We start from the raw sequence: 18,677 nt of genomic DNA, 5'->3' as shown, positions 1-18,677 counted from the left end.
GATGTTACTGCATTAAGCACAAATTCATGGACTTCTTTCAGAAGGAAATCCATGCAATTCAACAACAAAACCTTAGGGGATAACGGTAGCTCTTTCCTTATACCTTGAGAGATTACCGTAGCAATCATATTCCAGTATTCTACCACTCTACTGTATTCCCACCATAAATGTATTTCTTTATTTAACCAGCACTTTGAACCTGATCCAGCTGGGGCTAGTGCAGCTGATGTAGCACTGGCTGAATATGGGCCCTCAGCGGGGTCAAGACCCTCACTGCGGTACTTTGAATCAGCTGGAGTTTCTGGATCAGTTTCGAGGGCAGCTCTACGTAGAGCGAGTTACAGTAGTCCAACTTGGAGGTGACCATTGCATGGATCACCATGGCTAGGTGGAGGCGGGAGAGATAGGGCACCAACTGCCTGGCCCAGTGGAGACGGAAAAAGGCCACCTTGGCCACAGCTGTGACCTGAGCCTCAACTGTAACCAATCAATTATTTATTATTACAGCCAAAGGCCAGCATAAAATATAAAGCGCCTCCATTGTTAAGGAGGCATCAAGGATCACACCCAGACTCTTGACGGTGGGCATAGGTGTTAACTGCACACCGTCAAGAGCTGGGAGCCCGTACCCCACCCCAGAATCGCCCCAGCTGAGCCACAGGACCTCCGTCTTCGATGGATTAAATTTCAGTCGGCTCTTTCTCAGTCATCCAGTCACAGCTTCCAAGCACCTGGCCAGGGTGTCTGGGGTGGAGTCTGGATGGCCATTCATCAACAGACAAAGCTGTGTGTCATCAGTGGACTGATGACAACCCAGCCGGAAACTCTGGACAAGCTGGGCGAGGGGTAGATATAGATGTTGAATAACATAGGGGAGAGGATCGCACCCTGCAGAACCCCACACACCAAAGGGTGCCACTGCAATACCTCCTCCCCAAGCGCCACCCTCAGTCCCTGACCCTGGAGGAAGGAGCGCAGCCATTGAAGGGCTGTGCCCCGAATTCCAATGTCGGCAAAGTGGTGGTGTAAAAGATCATGGTCGACCATGTCGAAGGCTGCTGAGAGATCTAATAATATCAGCAGCCCCGACCCGCCACGATCCAGCATTGCATTAGCTGCTCCACATATCCAACAATCCTCTTTAGCCCCTTGATATTTTTTTGCCAATTTAGAGGGTGACAGGTGCCACTGGAGTAGCATTTTTATTACATTTTCCTTGGCAGAGAGGTTTACAGAAAATTTTAAACCACTTCTTAACATCAATGACCAGACCTCTGGATTTACTGAAGCTTTCAAATCTTTTGTCTAGAGCTTTGCAAATTTTTCCTGCCATTTACGATCAACCTCCAATAGATAATTATAGATCTTAGAGAGTTACATGCCTTTTGCCAGCTAATGCTGATTTTTCCAAAATCTGTCAGTTGGGTTCTTATTTCCTCTTTATTTAGCAGTGTTTGTAAGAAACTTTGTAGATATTGGAACCAAGGAATCTGCCCACTGCTTAAGGATGATACGTCTGCAAAGGTGATAATTGTTTGCCCATTAGGGACTAAAGATTTATCATCAGACACCCCCAGATCTTAACATTGCGAGAATCTTTAATTGTATTGTAACAAACTCTAAACCAAGATGAGAGACTGACAAGAGCTATTTTAAGCACAGTTATGCTAACCTCGAAGGGTGTAACTCTGTTTAAGATGGCACTGTGAGTATCTCGATCGAAAGGCTGATGCCTTCCTTCCAGACAACATTTTCAGTTGCTTAAGGATAGAAAAATACTCACCACAACCTGCAGCATCTGATCATTCTGAGCTGTAGGAGCTTCATTTAGCATCTGTGAGATTGTCTGCATCAATGTCTTCCCAAGGAGAACAACGGAACCAAACATAGCAGCTATGCCAAAAAGCATTCCTAGACTAAACCTGAAAACAAAGATGCCAAGTGTGTCATAACATATTTATTGTGCACTGCACATTTTTAATTCATCTTTGCTGGGAAGCGCTGAACCTCATGAAAACTGCAGAGTCTCGACCACTCACAGTATCAGGATGCCAACAGCATACCCAAGACCAGCTTAGTAAGCCAAGTCAGAGAATCCACCATGCAGCAGGGTAAATGCCTCCCCAGCCCTCCAAATCCCCCCCCCATCAGGAACACGCATTCATTGTTGGATGGCTTAAGCCACAAAAAACCTATTCAAGGCTTAAACAAAAGATTATTCTATTTAGACAAAAAAACACCGTGTAAACAATCAGTCCCAGGACAGTAACTTGAATGAGCATGATACAAAAGAACTTCCAGTAATTGTCCTTTATAGGCCTGACTTATTATCCTGAAACAATACCATAGATAAAGAAATCTGGGTTTCCATCTTCCCCAATTGTAAAACAGGCGGTTGAAGAGAGCAGTCTGCCATCGCACGTGAAATGGAGACACGGTTAGGCCGTATGATGCAAGCCGGTCTTCGTAAGATGCCTTCAGGGAGGAAGACGACTGTAAAAGAGAAAGGAAATCAATTTGACAAAGTAGAAATGTCAAGTTATGGTTGTCTCTGCAGCAGCTCTTATTTTATTTGATACAGTCTCTCCCTCTTTTTATATTTCCTACTCAAGTATATTTTCTCCTCATAGCACTATAGGCAGTTCTTTGGGTTAGGTAATTAAAACCCAGTGATTATGTACAAAGACTCATGGAGATTCATGGAGGACGACTCCACCAATAGCTACTAGCCATGGTGAGCAAAGGGAACCTCTGTATTCAGAGGCAGCAAAACTCTGAAACCCACTGCTAGGAGACAACGCTGGGCTCCTGTGCTCTATTGTTGGACCTGAAGGGCAACTGGCTGGCCACTGTGTGAGACAGGATGCTGGACTACATTGACCACTGGTCTGATACAGCAGGGCTCTTATTATGTCCTTCAAGACAGCAGTATATCCTGTACAGTACAGTAGAAAGTCTGCAAAGGATCTATGTGGATCCCAGTACGCATGAGCATACATTGTGTGATCTATATACTGCAAAAATGCAGTTCACAAATCAGGAACAAGTAAGAGGCATGGGGCTGGATCCTAAGAAGCGCAAGGTGCTCAAGGGGCGGCTAGTTACCCAAGTTTCCCTTCCCCCGGTCGTTCTTTTTGACCAGTGAACAGCTAATGCCAGGGATCAGGAGTCCCATGTGGACAGAAAGCCAAGTGGACTGCACCAACGAGTTACAATTAGGTGAAATTGCCACAACTGGTTCATCTGTCTGTGGCAGTTCAGGCCACCCAATAGCCTCCGTTGATACAAGAGGCAGAGAGGGGTGCTTTCACTCACTTCCTCCTCCTCACTGAAGCCACCGTTTTACAAGACTTTTTGTATACACAGGCACCCTGATTTCATTCATAGCTTTTTTTGCAGGTCAAATGGGGATGCAGGGAAAAGGGGAAACATTGGAGGAAATAGGCTTTCAGAAATGCCTTGGGCTCACACTCTGTAGGATCCAACCAACACATGTACTTCAGGCAAATGGAGGAAGTAGAGCAGTTTGCCATGATTCCTGTCTTCCCCTCCTCCTTCATGAGAAGAAGCCCCTACAAAAAAAGAAAGGAAACACAAATAAGAACCATCTGCATAGGACTTCAGGAAAGGTTATTTGGGGGCAGATCCACCATAGAAATATACTATACTTTCTCTCTGAATCTCCAGCTTTTTAAAAAAAAAAGTAATTTCCAAGCCATTTTCCTTGAAGAGATAATGTTGTGAAAAACGGTGTGCATATTCATCATGCCTTACTACAAGGAATGGGGAAGAGAAACTGCAAGAGAAGCTTCAAGAAATGGAGGCAAGGACATACCTCTAAAGAAGAGTATCTGTGGGTTGCTAGGCCAAAGCTCATAGTGAGTTGATACTGGCCAGGGAGGGATACAGGCCTGCGACAACAAGAAAAGCTTGTTCAGATATGTGAGGAGCAAACACAAGGGAAAAGAGGCCATAGGCCCACTGTTCGGTGAAAAAACTCTGATAGAGGACAGAGAGAAAGCAGAAAGGCTCAATGCTTATTTTGCCTCAGTTTTTCCCCATGAAAAAGAGAACAGGCTCATCTAGAGATGATAGAAGGCAAGGCACAGCATCCAGGCTGCTGGTTGACATGAACAGAGAGGCAGTTGAGAAGCACCTGGCTGCACTGGATGAGTACAAACACCACCACCACCCCCGGGCCAGATGGTATGCACCCGAGAGGGCTCAAAGAACTTTCTAGAGAGCTTGCAGAGCCTTTGTACATCATCTTCCAGACCTCTTGGAAAATGGGAGATGTGCCACAAGACTTTCTTCTGTACTGTACAGGATATACAGGCCACAAGACTGGAGAAGGCCAAATGTTATCCCAATTTTCAAGAAAAGGAGGCGGGATGATCCCAGGAAACTACAGGCCAGTCAGCTTGACCTCTGTCCCAGGGAAGATACTGGAGCAAATTTTAAAGAGATCAATCTGCAAGCATCTGAAAGACAACTTGGTGATCCAGGGAAGTCTGCATGGATTTGTCCCCAATAGGTCCTGCCAGACCAACCTCGTTTCCTTCTTTGATCTAGGGACGAGCTGACTGGATCAAAGAAATGCAGTCGATGTTGTTTGTCTAGATTTCAGTAAGGCTTTTGACAGGGTTCCCCATGATGTTCCAAAGGGTAAACTAGAGGACTGTGGACTGGACCCTAGATAGTTAGGTGGATAGGGAACTGGTTGGAGAACCACACTCAAAGAGCAGTTGTCAATGGCATTTCATCTGAACGGAGGCAGGTGTCCAGTAGGGTGCCACAGGGTTCGGTTCTGGGCCCAGGACTTTTCAATATTTTTATAAATGAGCTGGATGAGGGGGTGAAGGGACTACTCATTAAATTTGCAGATGACACCAAATTGGGAGGAGCAGCAAACACACCAGAAGATAGAGGTAGAATTAAATGAGATCTGAACAGACTGGAAAAGTGGGCAGATGTGAACAGGATGCAATTCAACAAGGATAAGTGCTGAGTTCTACATCTGGGTAACAAAATGAGGGATATGCATATCGGATGGGGAATAAACTTCTGGGAAGGCAGGGAGCTGTTCCTATTGGCAGTAGCAATAACGGTTTTCAATTGCAGGCAGAAAGGTACCAGCTCAATATTAGGGGAAAAAATTTATAATAAGAGTAGTTTGACAGTGGAATAAGCTACCTAGGGAGGTGGTGAGCTCCCCCTCACTGGCAGTCTTTAAGCGGAGGCTGGAAAAACACTTGTCAGGGATGCTCTGGGCTGATCCTGTATTAAGCAGGGGGTTGGACTAGATGGCCTGTATGGCCCCTTCCAACTCTATGATTCTATTCTAAGATTCTATTCTAAGATGCAACCTGACAAAGGCTGAAAGTTCGGTCGTTCTGGCAGAGATGGAGCTTTTTGCCAATCTCTCTATTGTGGATACCTTGTCCTGTGGTAAGAATATCATGTTCTGAGCAGTGTCAATAATAACCCTGAGGTGGTGAATGGTCTGGGAGGGGACGAGATTGCTTTTGCTCAGGTTGATAAGGAAACCGTGCAGTTCCAGGGTTTGTAGGACTGTTGTGTGATGTATTTCCAGCTGCTTCGATGGGGCGTTCACCAGGATGTCGTCTAAATAAGGAAATATGTGTGTTCCCTGTTCTCTGAGATGGGCTACCAAGGTGACAAGGACTTTTGTAAAGACTCTTGGCACTGACAACAGTCCAAATGGGAGAGCCCAAAACTGGAAGTGTTGGTGGTTGTGTGCAAAACAGAGGAACTTGCGGTGCAGGGGATATATCGGCACATGCAGGTATGCCTGCACGAGGTCTATTGACATTAGGTAAGACTGCAGTCGCAGCACTTCTATAATGAACCAGAGGGTCTCCATTCTGAACCATTTGAGGCGAACAAATCTGTTTACATACTTGAGATCTAGGATGGCGTGCCAATCCCCATTTCTTTTTGGCACCATAAAGAAAATGGAGTAGACCCCTGTGCACTGCTCTGTACAGGGAACAGGTTCTATTGCCCAGATCTCCAGTAGGTGATTTATTGTAATCTGCGTTCAAAGGTGTCTTTCCAGATTTTGTGTGGAGGGGGAGACAATGAAGTGATATGCAGGTACGTTCTCGAATTCCAATTTGTAATCCTCGTGGATTATCCTTTGAACTCATGAATCTGGGTGAACAGTGTCCCAAACGCTGGCAAAAAGTTGAAGTCTCCCCTCCACAGGGGGAGTCGTTGTTTGTCGTTGAACCTGGTGGACTTTTCTGTGCCCTGGTGCTGGAATCGGAAACCTTTAATAAATCTGGAGCCTTTTCGGAAGGATCCCCTTCCGGAATTCCAGTTGTTTCTTCTGCTCTCTGGCCTGGAAAGTGCCAGTGTGTGTGATGTTCAGAAGGGATGAAAGGAAGAAGAGTACAAGCCTTTGCCTTCCTTTCTTATGTATTTTGGTAATGCCTTCCTCTTATCCTTTGTCTCAATTAGGATGTCATCCAACTTGGAGCTGAACAATTGGCCTCCTTCAAACGGGTAACTCAACAGAAAGGGCTTTGAACCATGGTCAACTGACCAGGACCGAAGCCACTAAGGAGACCTGTAGAAGAGACATTGCCCATGGTTCTAAGGTATACATCTTTTTTGATGGCAGCAGGAAACGGGTTTGTTTGATAGGGATGTTTCCCATTCCACCCTTAGTAGATCCTCAAAATACTCTGGAAAGGGCACTGAACGTGATTGGGCCTTAAGTCTGGCACCTTAAGAACTCCTTGGTACCCCTAAAATTAGCCTTGCTTTTTACTGCCTCTATTTTCTCATCTTCATAGAGATCCAGAGCTGCCATGACTTTAGTCAGTAATGCCTGGTAATCGTCCCCAGTAAAGAGGCGGGATTGTTGATCTTGGCTTTGTGTTCCCTCCCATTCATCTTCTTCCCCAGATGAAAACTCCCCTTTCTCCCTCTCATCGGAGGAGGGGTGTGAATAAGTGGCCCTGCTGGTGGAGGGCAAAGTGGCCTTTTTAGCCGCCTTGGTGGGCCAGGCATGGCTGGGTCCACTTGGGCACTCTCTATATGTTGTGCCTGAATGGGCAGAGCCTCCTTCTCTGAGGGAGGGCTCGCTGAGGTGAGCAAATTTTCCCTAAGGGCCTGTCTCATCAGCTCAATCATGCCACAACGTTCCACATGGGGCAAAGGTGTTGAGAGTACAATAGCAAGCTGTGTTGTGTTACCCACTGCGGTCCCTGTAGCAGAGTCTCCACTGGAGCCAGCAATACAGGGGTTGCTCTCACCCTCATAACCCCTAGGGGCCGAATGGGGAGTTGTGGCAGCATTTAATCGAGGCACACTTTTTTTGTGCCACTTTTCCCGCTCTCTGGCAACTGTCTCTTCTTGTGCCTCCACTTCGGGCCATTCCTGCTGCCCCTCCTCTTCGCGCTCCTTTGAAGCTGCGCTGTGAAGCTGCCAGGAGGAAAGGAGCCCTACAACTTGCTCCTCATCCTCAGACATGAGCTCTTCTGAGTGCTCTTCTCCGTTCGCCACCATTTCCCCGGGAGACGGGGGAGCGGGGAGGATTGGAGATCGACAAAGACACACACACACACACAACGGGAAGAACAGTCAGGAGAAGGCCAGTAAACATGGAAGAGAAGGTTAGGAGACCAAAAGGTTCAGAGACGGTCAGGAAAAATACAGGAAGGAAAGAATAAAGGAATTTGCTCTGGAGCTAAATTCTATGCTGCTTCACCCTTTGAGGCAGGAGGAGAACTGGAGAGCAGAGGGAGGTCCTAGCCCAGGGGACAGGAAGTGAAATTTTAGATCCTGCCTCCCTGAAGGAAACAACCCGCTGATGAAGGCACCACATAGCATTTAGAGTGCACTGGTGTCTTCCTGGAAGCCAGTATTGGGCATTTCAAATGGTTGCCAGGTGGTCTCCCTTCCAAATCCAGGCCTGATGGGCTTCAGCAGGATTGCTGTATCACATGCCTTTAGACCTTGGCAGGCCCCTCTGTTTATACAGGATCTGGTTCAGACATGAAGGGAAAAAAGAAGTGTCACGTCGCATTCAATTTTAATAATTAAAGTGGTTGGCAGCCATGCTGCCCCACCAGTACACCATCTTTCACAACACAGTTTTGAACATTATTTCAAACCAGTGGTTCCTAAGCTTGTTCATGAATTGTAAACTGCATTTTTGCAGTGACGGATTACACAGCTGATGCTTAAACACACTTCTAAACTAATTATACTTTTCAGAATCCACTTCTAAGCATACTTTGAAAGTGAGCACCAAAAAATAAACTCTCTTCCTCTTCATCATAAAACACCAGAAACTCACATAACTTAACAATGAACAAACTTATGTTTTACTTTTAAAGTTTGAATTTATAAATACAGAGCATTTCCAAGAAACAGGCTGAGGTTCACAGCCATTTTACACATTAGGCAGACACAACCTAAAATTTAGTCCTAACAACTCCCCTCCAGCTCACTTTGTTCCTTCTCCTCCCTCCCGGCCTGGCTTCTGCAAGGACTGGTATTAGAGACATTGCTATTTAATTTGTTCATAAATAATCTGGAAAGGGGTGAGTGGGGAGAGAGCAATGTAGTGGGCAAGTTTATTCAGGATGGTGAAAACGAAGGAAGACTGATGAGCTCCAGGAGGATCCCCACAAATTGGATGAGTGGGCAATAAGGTGGCATATGAAGTTCAATTGCTGGGGGTAAAGGGAAGATGACTGGGGAAGGCACTGGCAAACCACTAAAGAAAGTCTGCCTAGTAAACGTCGGGATGTGACGTCACCCCATGGGTCAGGAATGACCCGGTGCTTGCACAGGGCACCGTTACCTTTACCTAAGGTGATGCACACTGAAACAAACAAACAAATGCCAACTTCAAGCATATGCTAATGGGGTCTGAACTTGCTGAGACTAAAAGAAACCTTGGGAGGCATGATAGAGGTTTATAAAATTATGTACAGGACAGAAAGTGGACAGAAAGAACTTTTCCCCCCTTTCCCAAAATACTATAACTTGAGGACATCCAATGAAGCAGTAGATTCAAGACGGATAAAAGGAAATACTTCTTTACACAGCGAGTGATCAAAATGTGGAATTTGCTACCAGATGATGTAGTCATGGCTACAGGAACAGACAGCTTTAAAAGGGGATTGGGCAGATTCATGGAGGACAGATCTATCAGTGACTACTAGCCATGGTGACTAAAGGGAACCTCCTTATTTAGAGGCAGTCAACCTCTGAATCCCTGTGCCAGGAGGCAGAATCAGGGGAAGGCCTCGGCCTCTATGGCCTGTTGTTGGACCTCCAGAGGAACTGGTTGGCCACTATGCGAGACAGGATGCTGGACTAGATGGACCACTAGTCTGATCCAGCAGGGCTCTTATATTCTTACTCACCTACAAGAGAGTCAGGACCCAGTTTTGGGCCATAATCTACAGTCTCAGAACCACTGCTTCAAACACTACCCTGTAATCTCTCTTACAAGATACACAACTTAAATCAACAAAGAGCTCATAGTCTGGTTCTGAGCAAGTTACTTACTACATCATGTAAATGTCATGAGCCACAAAAGCATGATTTTACATTTTAACTGAACTCTGCACTTCTACACAAATTCTACCTTCGTTTAGGGATTTAAAAATCCCAAGATCACATGATACAGTTCTCAAGTGATACTCACAGCATTTCACATTCTAAGTAAAACACTCTCTAGTTACGATGCTTATCCTCCTTTCTTCCTCTTGAAACCCCACATTCAAAACGACATTTCTCCTGCTACATTGCTATTCCTGTTTAGAGGCCCCTAAGTTACCTACCATTTACACTAAGGAGGCTGTAATTTTATATTAGGGAAGTGTTTTTTTAAACATCCATTTAGTCAAATAATAATGTTATGTGGAATGGAATTCGACTGGCATTACACGGATTTTGGTCTTTCTTTCTGTTTAGATAAATACAAGTGATCACTTTAAAATAGATGGCCTGGATGAGCACTCCACCTGGCCCTTAGACTACAATTGTTTTTTTTGGGGGGGGGGGGACTTTAAGAATTGACCTACAATCACCATATTATATCTTCTTGGGGGTTAGTGCGTCTTCTCTGGAACCGGAGGTCTTTCTAGCAGGAGGTATCGAACACCTTTCACGGCAAGCCACTGCTCAACAGCTATACTGCTGAATTGCCGTTTGTTATTATTATTACTATGTATGGGTGTGAAAGCTGGACAGTGAAGAAAGCTGATAGGAAGAAAATAGATTCCTTTGAAATGTGGTGTTGGAGGAGAGTGTGACGGATTCCGTGGACTGCCAAAAAAACAAATCAGTGGGTTATAGATCAAATCAAGCCTGAACTGACCCTGGAAGCTAAAATGACTAAACTGAGGCTGTCGTATTTTGGTCACGTCATGAGACGACAAGAGTCACTGAAAAAGACAGTCATGCTAGGAAAAGTGGAGGGCAGCAGGAAAAGAGGAAGACCCAACAAGAGATGGATTGACTCTCTAAAGGAAGCTACGGCCTTCAATTTGCAGGATCTGAGCAAGACTGTCAAAGATAGGACATTTTGGAGGGCTTTCATTCATAGGGTCACCATGAGTCAGAGGCAACTTGACAACACACACACACGAGGGCTACTCCCAGGAAAGGGTTTTTGGAACTGTGGCCTTGGTTTTCCACAAGCAATATTGTGAATATAGCCAATATTTTCAGTGGCCAAGATTTTGGGAAAAGAGGAAGACCCAACAAGAGATGGATTGACTCAATAAAGGAAGCCACAGCCTTCAATTTGCAGGATCTGAGCAGGGCTGTCAAAGACAGGACATTTTGGAGGACTTTCATTCATAGGGCCGCCATGAGTCGGAAGCGACTTGACGGCATTTAACACCCACACACATGCAGACAAACTCTTTGGCCATTTACGCAGGGGCGGTTTTGCCTTGGATTTGCCTCTCTCTGGACGCACATTTCCCCCATCCAAGTTCTCAAAACTCTGCATGGGGGTGGGTGGGGGGTATTTATGGTTGAGTTTGGGGGATTCGGGTGGGGAAAACGTGCATCGAGAGAGAGGCAAACCCAAACAGCATTAATAAATCAAAAGGACAACGGGGGATTTGTGGGGGAATGGGAGACATGGAGAATGTTTTGTGGAAATGAATTTAATTTAGCAAATATCCAAGGATTTGAATTAATTTGAATGTACAGGTTTCTATAAGCGTGTTATTATTAGTTTTTAAATGTTGAAGTATATGATATAATCCTAGGATAAAGAATGATTTAAATTAGAAAATATATGCAAAGGGAAGTACTAAGAGTATAAATATAATATAAGTACTAAAAGGTAAAGGTCCCCTGTGCAAGCACCAGGTCATTCCTGACCCATGGGGAGACGTCACACCCTGACGTTTTCTAGGCAGACTTTGTTTGCGGGGTGGTTTGCCAGCACCTTCCCCAAACAGAAGTACTAAGAGTATAAATATACTCTTATACTAAGAGTATAAATAAAGGAGGATGGTGGGGAAGTCAATATTTTTCTTTTCTTTTTTTCCTTTTTTTAGTAATGTTTATATCTTTTTAAATCAATACAACACATATTGTTTTGATATTATTTTTATATACATACATATATATACATATATACACATATATATACAGACATACACACATACACATATATATATACATGTGTGTGTGTGTAAAGTGCTGTCAAGTCGCAGCCGGCTTATGGCGACCCCTTTTGGGGGTTTTCATGGCAAGAGACTCACAGAGGTGGTTTGCCAGTGCCTTCCTCTGCACAGCAACCCTGGCATTCCTTGGTGGTCTCCCACCCAAATTCTAACCAGGGCTGACCCTGCTTAGCTTCCGAGATCTGACGAGATCAGGCTAGCCTGGGCCATCCAGGTCAGGGCCATATATACATACATACATATATGTATATGTGTGTGTGTGTGTATACACACACACATATATACACACACAGAGACATATATACATACATATATACATATACACATACATACACACACACACATATACATATACATACACACACACACACATATATACACACACACATACATATATACATATACACATACATACATACACACACACACATATATACACACACATATATATCTATATAAAAAAAGAAGAGAGAGAGGCAAACCCAAGCCACAACCTCCCGGCCTTTTATCAGGAAAAGCCTGCAGCCTTATTGTTTTATATCCTTGCAGCCACTCGGCCTCTTTTTTTCTTATTCAAACCCAGCATTCCACTGCCCCCTAGCGGCCACACGGGAGGGGGGAGGCAGAGAAGCCGTTTGCAAAGCGCTGCTGGGCCGCCGGCCGGGCTGCTCCGCTTGGCACGAGCCCTCCTTTTACGCACCGGTCGTCCTTTGACGCACGAGTCCTCCTTTTACGCGCGGCCGCGTGAGCCGCCTTTCTTCCCTGTTCCAGCCAGGATCGAACGCCACGAACGTTCTTCGAACGCCACGAACGTTCTTCGAACGCACGGACGTTCTTCCCTGTTCCAGCCAGGATGCAGCCAGGATCGAACGCCACGAACGTTCGAAGAACGTTCGTGGCGTTCGATCCTGGCTGCATCCTGGCTGGAACAGGGAAGAACGTCCGCGCGTTCGATCCTGGCTGCATCCTGGCTGGAACAGGGAAGAAAGGCGGCTCAAGCGGCCGCGCGTTTTCGCCCCGTGTCTCTCTCCTGGTGCGCAACCGTCCTCCTGTTTTCTGTTCCTAGACAAGGACCCACCGCTCTTTCCCCCCCCCCCAAAAAAAATTGGACAACCCTTTCCTGGGGGGTGTGGGAGGAGGGTCGCTCTCACCTTCAACACGGTGTCGGCCAGGTACACGACGCACCAGCCCCCCAGCACGCAAACCACCACCGGCATCGGGATCATCGCGGCGGCGGCCGCAACGCTCCAGCGCGAGCGCTTCCCGAGCCTCAGTTTCCCCTCCGGAACGCAACGCCACGCGGAACTACTCTGCGCGGTGTTCGCTCGTGGAGCGGGGCACTTCCGCCAGTAGCGCACCCGGGGGGGGGGGAAGGAAGCGGCGTGTCGAGCAAAGGGCTGCGGTTGCAATGGTTCTTGCAGCGAGACTTCGGGTTGCCAGGAGGAAGACTTCCTGCATGTGAAATTGGCATGCATGAATGTAGAAACTCAAGCAAGCTCTGTTGGCAGCTCCCCCCCCTTTTTTTAATATAATTTTATTGATTTTTCAGATCTATAAATCACTATTTAACAACAATTAGAAAAAAAATAGATCATAGTAGTAAAAGGAAAACCAAAAAAACTCAAGCGAGCTATCTTAGCAGCTCCCTTTTTTATTAATATGATTTTATTGATTTTTCAAATCTATAAATCACTATTGAACAACAATTAGAAAAAATAGATCATAGTACTAAAAGGAAAACCCAAAAAACCTCAAGCAAGCTATGTTAGCAGCTCCCTTTTTTTAAAAATATAATTTTATTGATTTTTCAAATCTATAAATCACTATTTAACAACAATTAGAAAAAATAGATCATAGTACTAAAAGGAAAACCAAAAAAACTCAAGCAAGCTATGTTAGCAGCTCCCCTTTTAAAAATATTTTATGGATTTTTCAAATCTATAAATCACTATTTAACAACAATTAGAAAAAAATAGATCGTAGTAAAAGGAAAACCAAAAAAACTCAAGCAAGCTATGTTAGCAGCTCGCTTTTTTATTAATATGATTTTATTGATTTTTCAAATCTATAAATCACTATTTAACAATTAGAAAAAATAGATCATAGTACTAAAAGGAAAACCAAAAAAACTCAAGCAAGCTATGTTCGCAGCTCCCTTTTTTTAAATATAATTTTATTGATTTTTCAAATCTATAAATCACTATTCAACAACAATTAGAAAAAAAATAGATCATAGTAGTAAAAGGAAAACCAAAAAAACTCAAGCAAGCTATGTTAGCAGCTCCCCTTTTAAAAAATATTTTATGGATTTTTCAAATCTATAAATCACTATTTAACGACAATTAGAAAAAAATAGATCGTAGTAAAAGGAAAACCAAAAATTATTGTTGCAAATATAAATTAATTCACTAATATATTGACTTCCCCGTCACTTTATTCTACCTCAAAATAAAATTATATATTCTGATCCTGATATTATTACATCCATGTTACCTTTAATTACTTAACAATAATATCTATTTTTTCTTTCAATCAATTATATAGATATTACATTGCATCTGGGAGACCCAGGTTTGGATCCCCACTCCGCCATGGAAGGGGTGGGTCAGTTACTGTCAGCCTAGCCTACCTCACAGTGTTGTTTTATTGAGGATAAAACAGAGGAATGGAGAAAGCCATTTTGTAAGCCATTCTGGGTCCCCATTGGGGAGAGATCTAAATAAAAAACAAATAGAAGTAAATAAAAACTGTCTCTGAACATGTTCCACCTGTATCATCATCAATATATGTGATTCTTAACCTAGCACCATCTGTGGATTCTTCAGTCCAGAGTTTGAATCCATGAATGGACAAGAGAGATCTTTCTACGAACCTGAAAAAAGCCCCAGATTTGCAGGAAAAAAACCCTAAATCTAAAAAACAAACAAACACAACACACATGGGCCCAAAATAATAGAATCAGTTGACAAGAGAAGGTCAACCAACGCTGCCTTAGTGGTTGTTTGTTTCTAGTGTCCATCCTAACTCTAAAAAATTTTTTACAGAGCACTTCAACTTATTCAGTAAAAGGCATAGGATCCCTTTACAAAGCTATCCATCCCTGCTCCCCTCCCTCCTCCCCTGGAGGGAGGATTCATTGAGACCAGGCCCAGCAGCTAGGAATGCCAGTCTCCAGGTGGGACCTGGGATCCCCTGGAATTATATCTCCAGTCTTACAGACATCAGTTCCTCTGGAGAAAATGGATGCGTTGAGAGTAGACTTTTTGGCATTATACCCCGCTGAGGTCTCTGTCCTCCTCAGGCTCCACCCCAAAATCCAAATCTCCAAGAGTTTCCCAACAGCTGGCAACCCTACTCCCCTACCCCGGCCAGTGGCCAGGAGGGACTAGGGTTGCCAGGTCCCCCCTTGCCACCAGCGGGAGATTCTTCCAGGTGGGGCAGGGGGGGCAATACATGTGCTGAGCGATGACAACTCTAGGTTTACTCCAAAAGCGCCGGCATCACACTGAACACTCTAGCACTGAACTCTAAAAACTCTATGGAGTTTTCATGACATCATCGCTATGCGCGCACACCACGTGCGCCAATGGCTTCCCACCTTTAATGGGTTGGCGGGCAGCCCGGTTAATTGGCAGGCAATTGCCCACCATAACTGGGCAAATAGCAAGCCTAGTAGGAACCCTACCCTGGGCAACTTGCTACCAAGCACTTTGGTTGACTCCCCCAGGTACAGTGGTGGCTATTGGACAACTTGATGCCATACAAATCATCTAGGTCCAGCGTAGGGTTGCCAACTGCCAGGTAGTAGCAGATCTGCTAATTCAACTGATCTCCAGCCGATAGATCACCAGGAGAAAAATGGCCACTTTGGCACTTGAACTCTATGGCATTGAAGTCCCTCTCCTCCCCAAACCCCACCCTCCTCCCCAAACCCCAAAAATCTTACACCTGTTGCAAAGAAGGACCTGGCAACCCTATCCATACAATTTGTACAACTTGGCTGGGCCTGGCAGTGGCCATCATACAGCTCACTTGAGTGACTTATTACTGCATGACTTTTGCACCTTTGCCAGACTTTTCCAGAGAGAGGCTGCTGGGGGAGGGAAAGCTGAGAACTAGTGTGATGTAGTGGTTACAGTGTCAGACTAGGATCTGGGATACCCAGGTTCAAATCCCCTCTCTGCCATGAAAGCTTGCTGGCTGACTTTGGGCCAGTCACTCTCAGCCTACTCTACCTCACAGGAGGATGTGAGGATAACATGGAGGAGAAGAAAATGATGTAAGATGCTTTGGGTCCCCACCAAGGGAAAACGTGTATAAATAAAGTAGATACATAATAAATAAAGCTGAAGACAAGGGGACCAGATAAAAGGAAGCTTGTTTGGTGAGTGGGAAGCAGAGAAGCAAGGAAAGGGAAGAAGATATGTGGGCTGCCAGGAGTAGAGAAAGGGTGAATAATACAGGGGAGGGGTACAGGGGGAAATGAAGTTACCCATGCAAGTACATGCAGGTTCCCTACTTGCCATATCTAGTTTTCAACATAGCCCCAGCTGCAGATCCTTAAGTCCAGAGTTTCCATCTAGACATTAGGAAGAATTTTCTAACAGAGCAGTTCCTCTGTGGAAGAGGCTTCCTCGGGAGGTGGTAAGCTCTCCTTCCCTTGAGGTTTTTAAGAAGAAGTTAGATGGCCATCTGTCAGCAATGCTGATTCTATGACCTTAAGCAGATGATGAGAGGGAGGGCATCTTGGCCATCTTCTGGGCATGGAGTAGGGGTCACTGGGGGTGTGCGGGGGAAGCCGTTGTGAATTTCCTGCATTGTGCAGGAGGTTGGACTAGATGACTCTGGTGGTCCCAACTCTATGATTCTATGATTCCACATATCCGAGGGCATGTTGAAAGAGGGGAGGTATTTCTACAAAACTGGGGGACAGGCTTAGAGAAAAATTTCAAACCTTACCCCCCAAAAAATCTCAAACTTTAACACGATTAAAAAAATCTTCAAATGTACAATCATTTTCTGTGCAGACAACTGTGTCCTGACCGCAGCAGCAGGCAGGCAAGGGAGGTGGGGGAAGAGAAGGTAAGTTGCTGTGCAGTTCGAAGAGAGGGAGGTCTCCCACAACATTGGGAAAAGAGTCCCTGAGTGCACTTGGCTGCCTCTAATCCAGTTAAGCAAAATTTGCACAAAGGTGTATGTGAGTATGTGCAAATATAACTGAAGACATAAGATAGCACATTTATTTTTATATTTGGGAATTCTGCCAATTCAGGATCTGAGAACTCTCAGTAGTAGGCTTTCTATTTGCCCATCCATGGCAGGCAATCCCCTGCACTTGAGAAATTGTGTGCGGGTCAGAATTTAGGTTCTCTTACAAGTGTGCTCTGAAGTACTAATCCCCTCCCCAACCTGCCATTTCATATTCCCAACACAGGGGACAGAGGCCATTTATGCATGGGCGGTTTTGCCTTGGATTTGCCATTTTGTACATGCACATTTTCCCCATCCATATTCTCAAAACTCAACAATAAGCCCCCATGCAGAGTTTTGAGAATTTGGATGGGGAAAATGTGCATCTATAGAGCAGCAAATCCAAGGCAAAACCATGCATAAATGGCCAGAGTAACTCACAAATTGGCACTGTTTTGTAGAACAAGGACACATTCTCCCATCTGAAACAGAGCATTCTTTGAGTAATTCCGAATCCTTAAGAATTAAATTTCAATTGGGTGGATGAGTGAATTTACAGGCTGAAAAGAGTTCCTAATTGAAATCAACTTGGGGGGAAATGGATTGATTCCCTAACATTACTACCTTTACTTCCACTATTGAAGAATCCAATAAAATGACATACCACCACACTCTGAATCCGTTTTTGTGCACCCTTCTAGTTATACTGCCAAATGCCTGTTGAACATGTTAGTTAAAGTGCATGCTTACATAAATAGCCTCTTAGCTTTCCAATCACCAAGCTACATTTCTGACATTATCTCACTGAATTCCACAAAATTATTCTGGAGTAGTGGCTTAGAAAAAAATCATGGAAGCAGAGTTGCAGGTCTAATGTCTTCCTTGTTCACTTCCTAATATGTAACACCCAAAAAACAAATTACAAAACTGCTTTTTAAAAATAAAAGCCCCAGTTTTTCATTGACAAGTGACCACAAAACATGACCTGAAGGTGAGTTCACGAACATATTTTGGTTGACATTGGAGCCCCAATTTTAACTGGGACGGAATGAAGTTACAGGATGAATCTGACTCTATATTTAGGAAGAACAACTGTAAGCTATGACAGGAATTCTCTTTTACACTTGGCTTCTAAACTCAGCTCTCGGCTCCAGCCGTAGATGTGCTCTCCGTATCAGACACAGCCAGGCAGGACTCATCTGTTTCAACCACCTGTGGGGAATCAGGCAAGATCCTCCAGCTGACTAAAGAAGGTGTCTCACTAAGCGTCAAAAGGAGGTGTATGTATTCACTCACTTGATGGGTTGGAACTTTTCTTGTATAAATAACCAGGTACAGAAATGTAAGCTCAGAGGGGCTTTAAAAAAAATAAGTAAAAGGGTGACTTGAGAAACACCTTTACACATAGCTAGGAGGTGAAGGAATTAAGTATATTTCTCTTGATTTCAATCTCTTGTGTACCAAATCAGTATGCTTAACATGAAGCATTATTGCAACTGTTTATAATCTAGGAGACTTTTAAATGGTATATAGGAATATTGTTCTGAACAGTATCCAAGCTACGTATGTTTTAGGACACTTTGTGTAGATGGCTGAAGCTAACCAAAGACATTATTTTCCTTTTTCTTATTGGTGTCTGCTTGGAATATTTTTAACTTAGATTGTTATTGATGATTTTTGCAAAATATAAACAACGTTATAGCAACCAGTGTATATTTAAATTCTCACCGACAAATGTTACAATGGTAACAGTTTGCAGTTTCCGAAGCAGTGAAAACTTTACAGTGCAATTGC

At 44.3% G+C, this 18,677-nt stretch overlaps 2 protein-coding genes across 2 annotated transcripts in view; one reads left to right on the top strand and one right to left on the bottom strand.

The window, feature by feature from the left end:
- Positions 1 to 12,919, bottom strand: part of MBTPS2 (membrane bound transcription factor peptidase, site 2) — a 32,110-nt gene extending 19,191 nt beyond the window's left edge. The window contains exons 1-3 of the mRNA XM_056861969.1: positions 12,845 to 12,919; positions 2,345 to 2,493; positions 1,784 to 1,922 (exon numbers count right to left, since the gene is read on the bottom strand). Coding sequence (XP_056717947.1) covers positions 1,784 to 1,922; positions 2,345 to 2,493; positions 12,845 to 12,919 — 363 coding nt within the window. The remainder of the gene's footprint in view (positions 1 to 1,783; positions 1,923 to 2,344; positions 2,494 to 12,844) is intronic.
- A 5,165-nt stretch (positions 12,920 to 18,084) lies between these two features.
- SMPX (small muscle protein X-linked) overlaps positions 18,085 to 18,677 on the top strand; it is a 49,295-nt gene continuing 48,702 nt past the window's right edge. Inside the window, exon 1 of the mRNA XM_056861677.1 lies at positions 18,085 to 18,161. The gene's annotated coding sequence lies outside the window, so the exon portion shown is untranslated. The remainder of the gene's footprint in view (positions 18,162 to 18,677) is intronic.

Source organism: Euleptes europaea, chromosome 16 (assembly GCF_029931775.1).
Source record: "Euleptes europaea isolate rEulEur1 chromosome 16, rEulEur1.hap1, whole genome shotgun sequence".
Classification (NCBI taxonomy): Eukaryota; Metazoa; Chordata; class Lepidosauria; order Squamata; family Sphaerodactylidae; genus Euleptes; species Euleptes europaea.
Note: the sequence above shows the minus strand (reverse complement) of the source record. Positions and strands in the feature narration are given on the sequence as shown.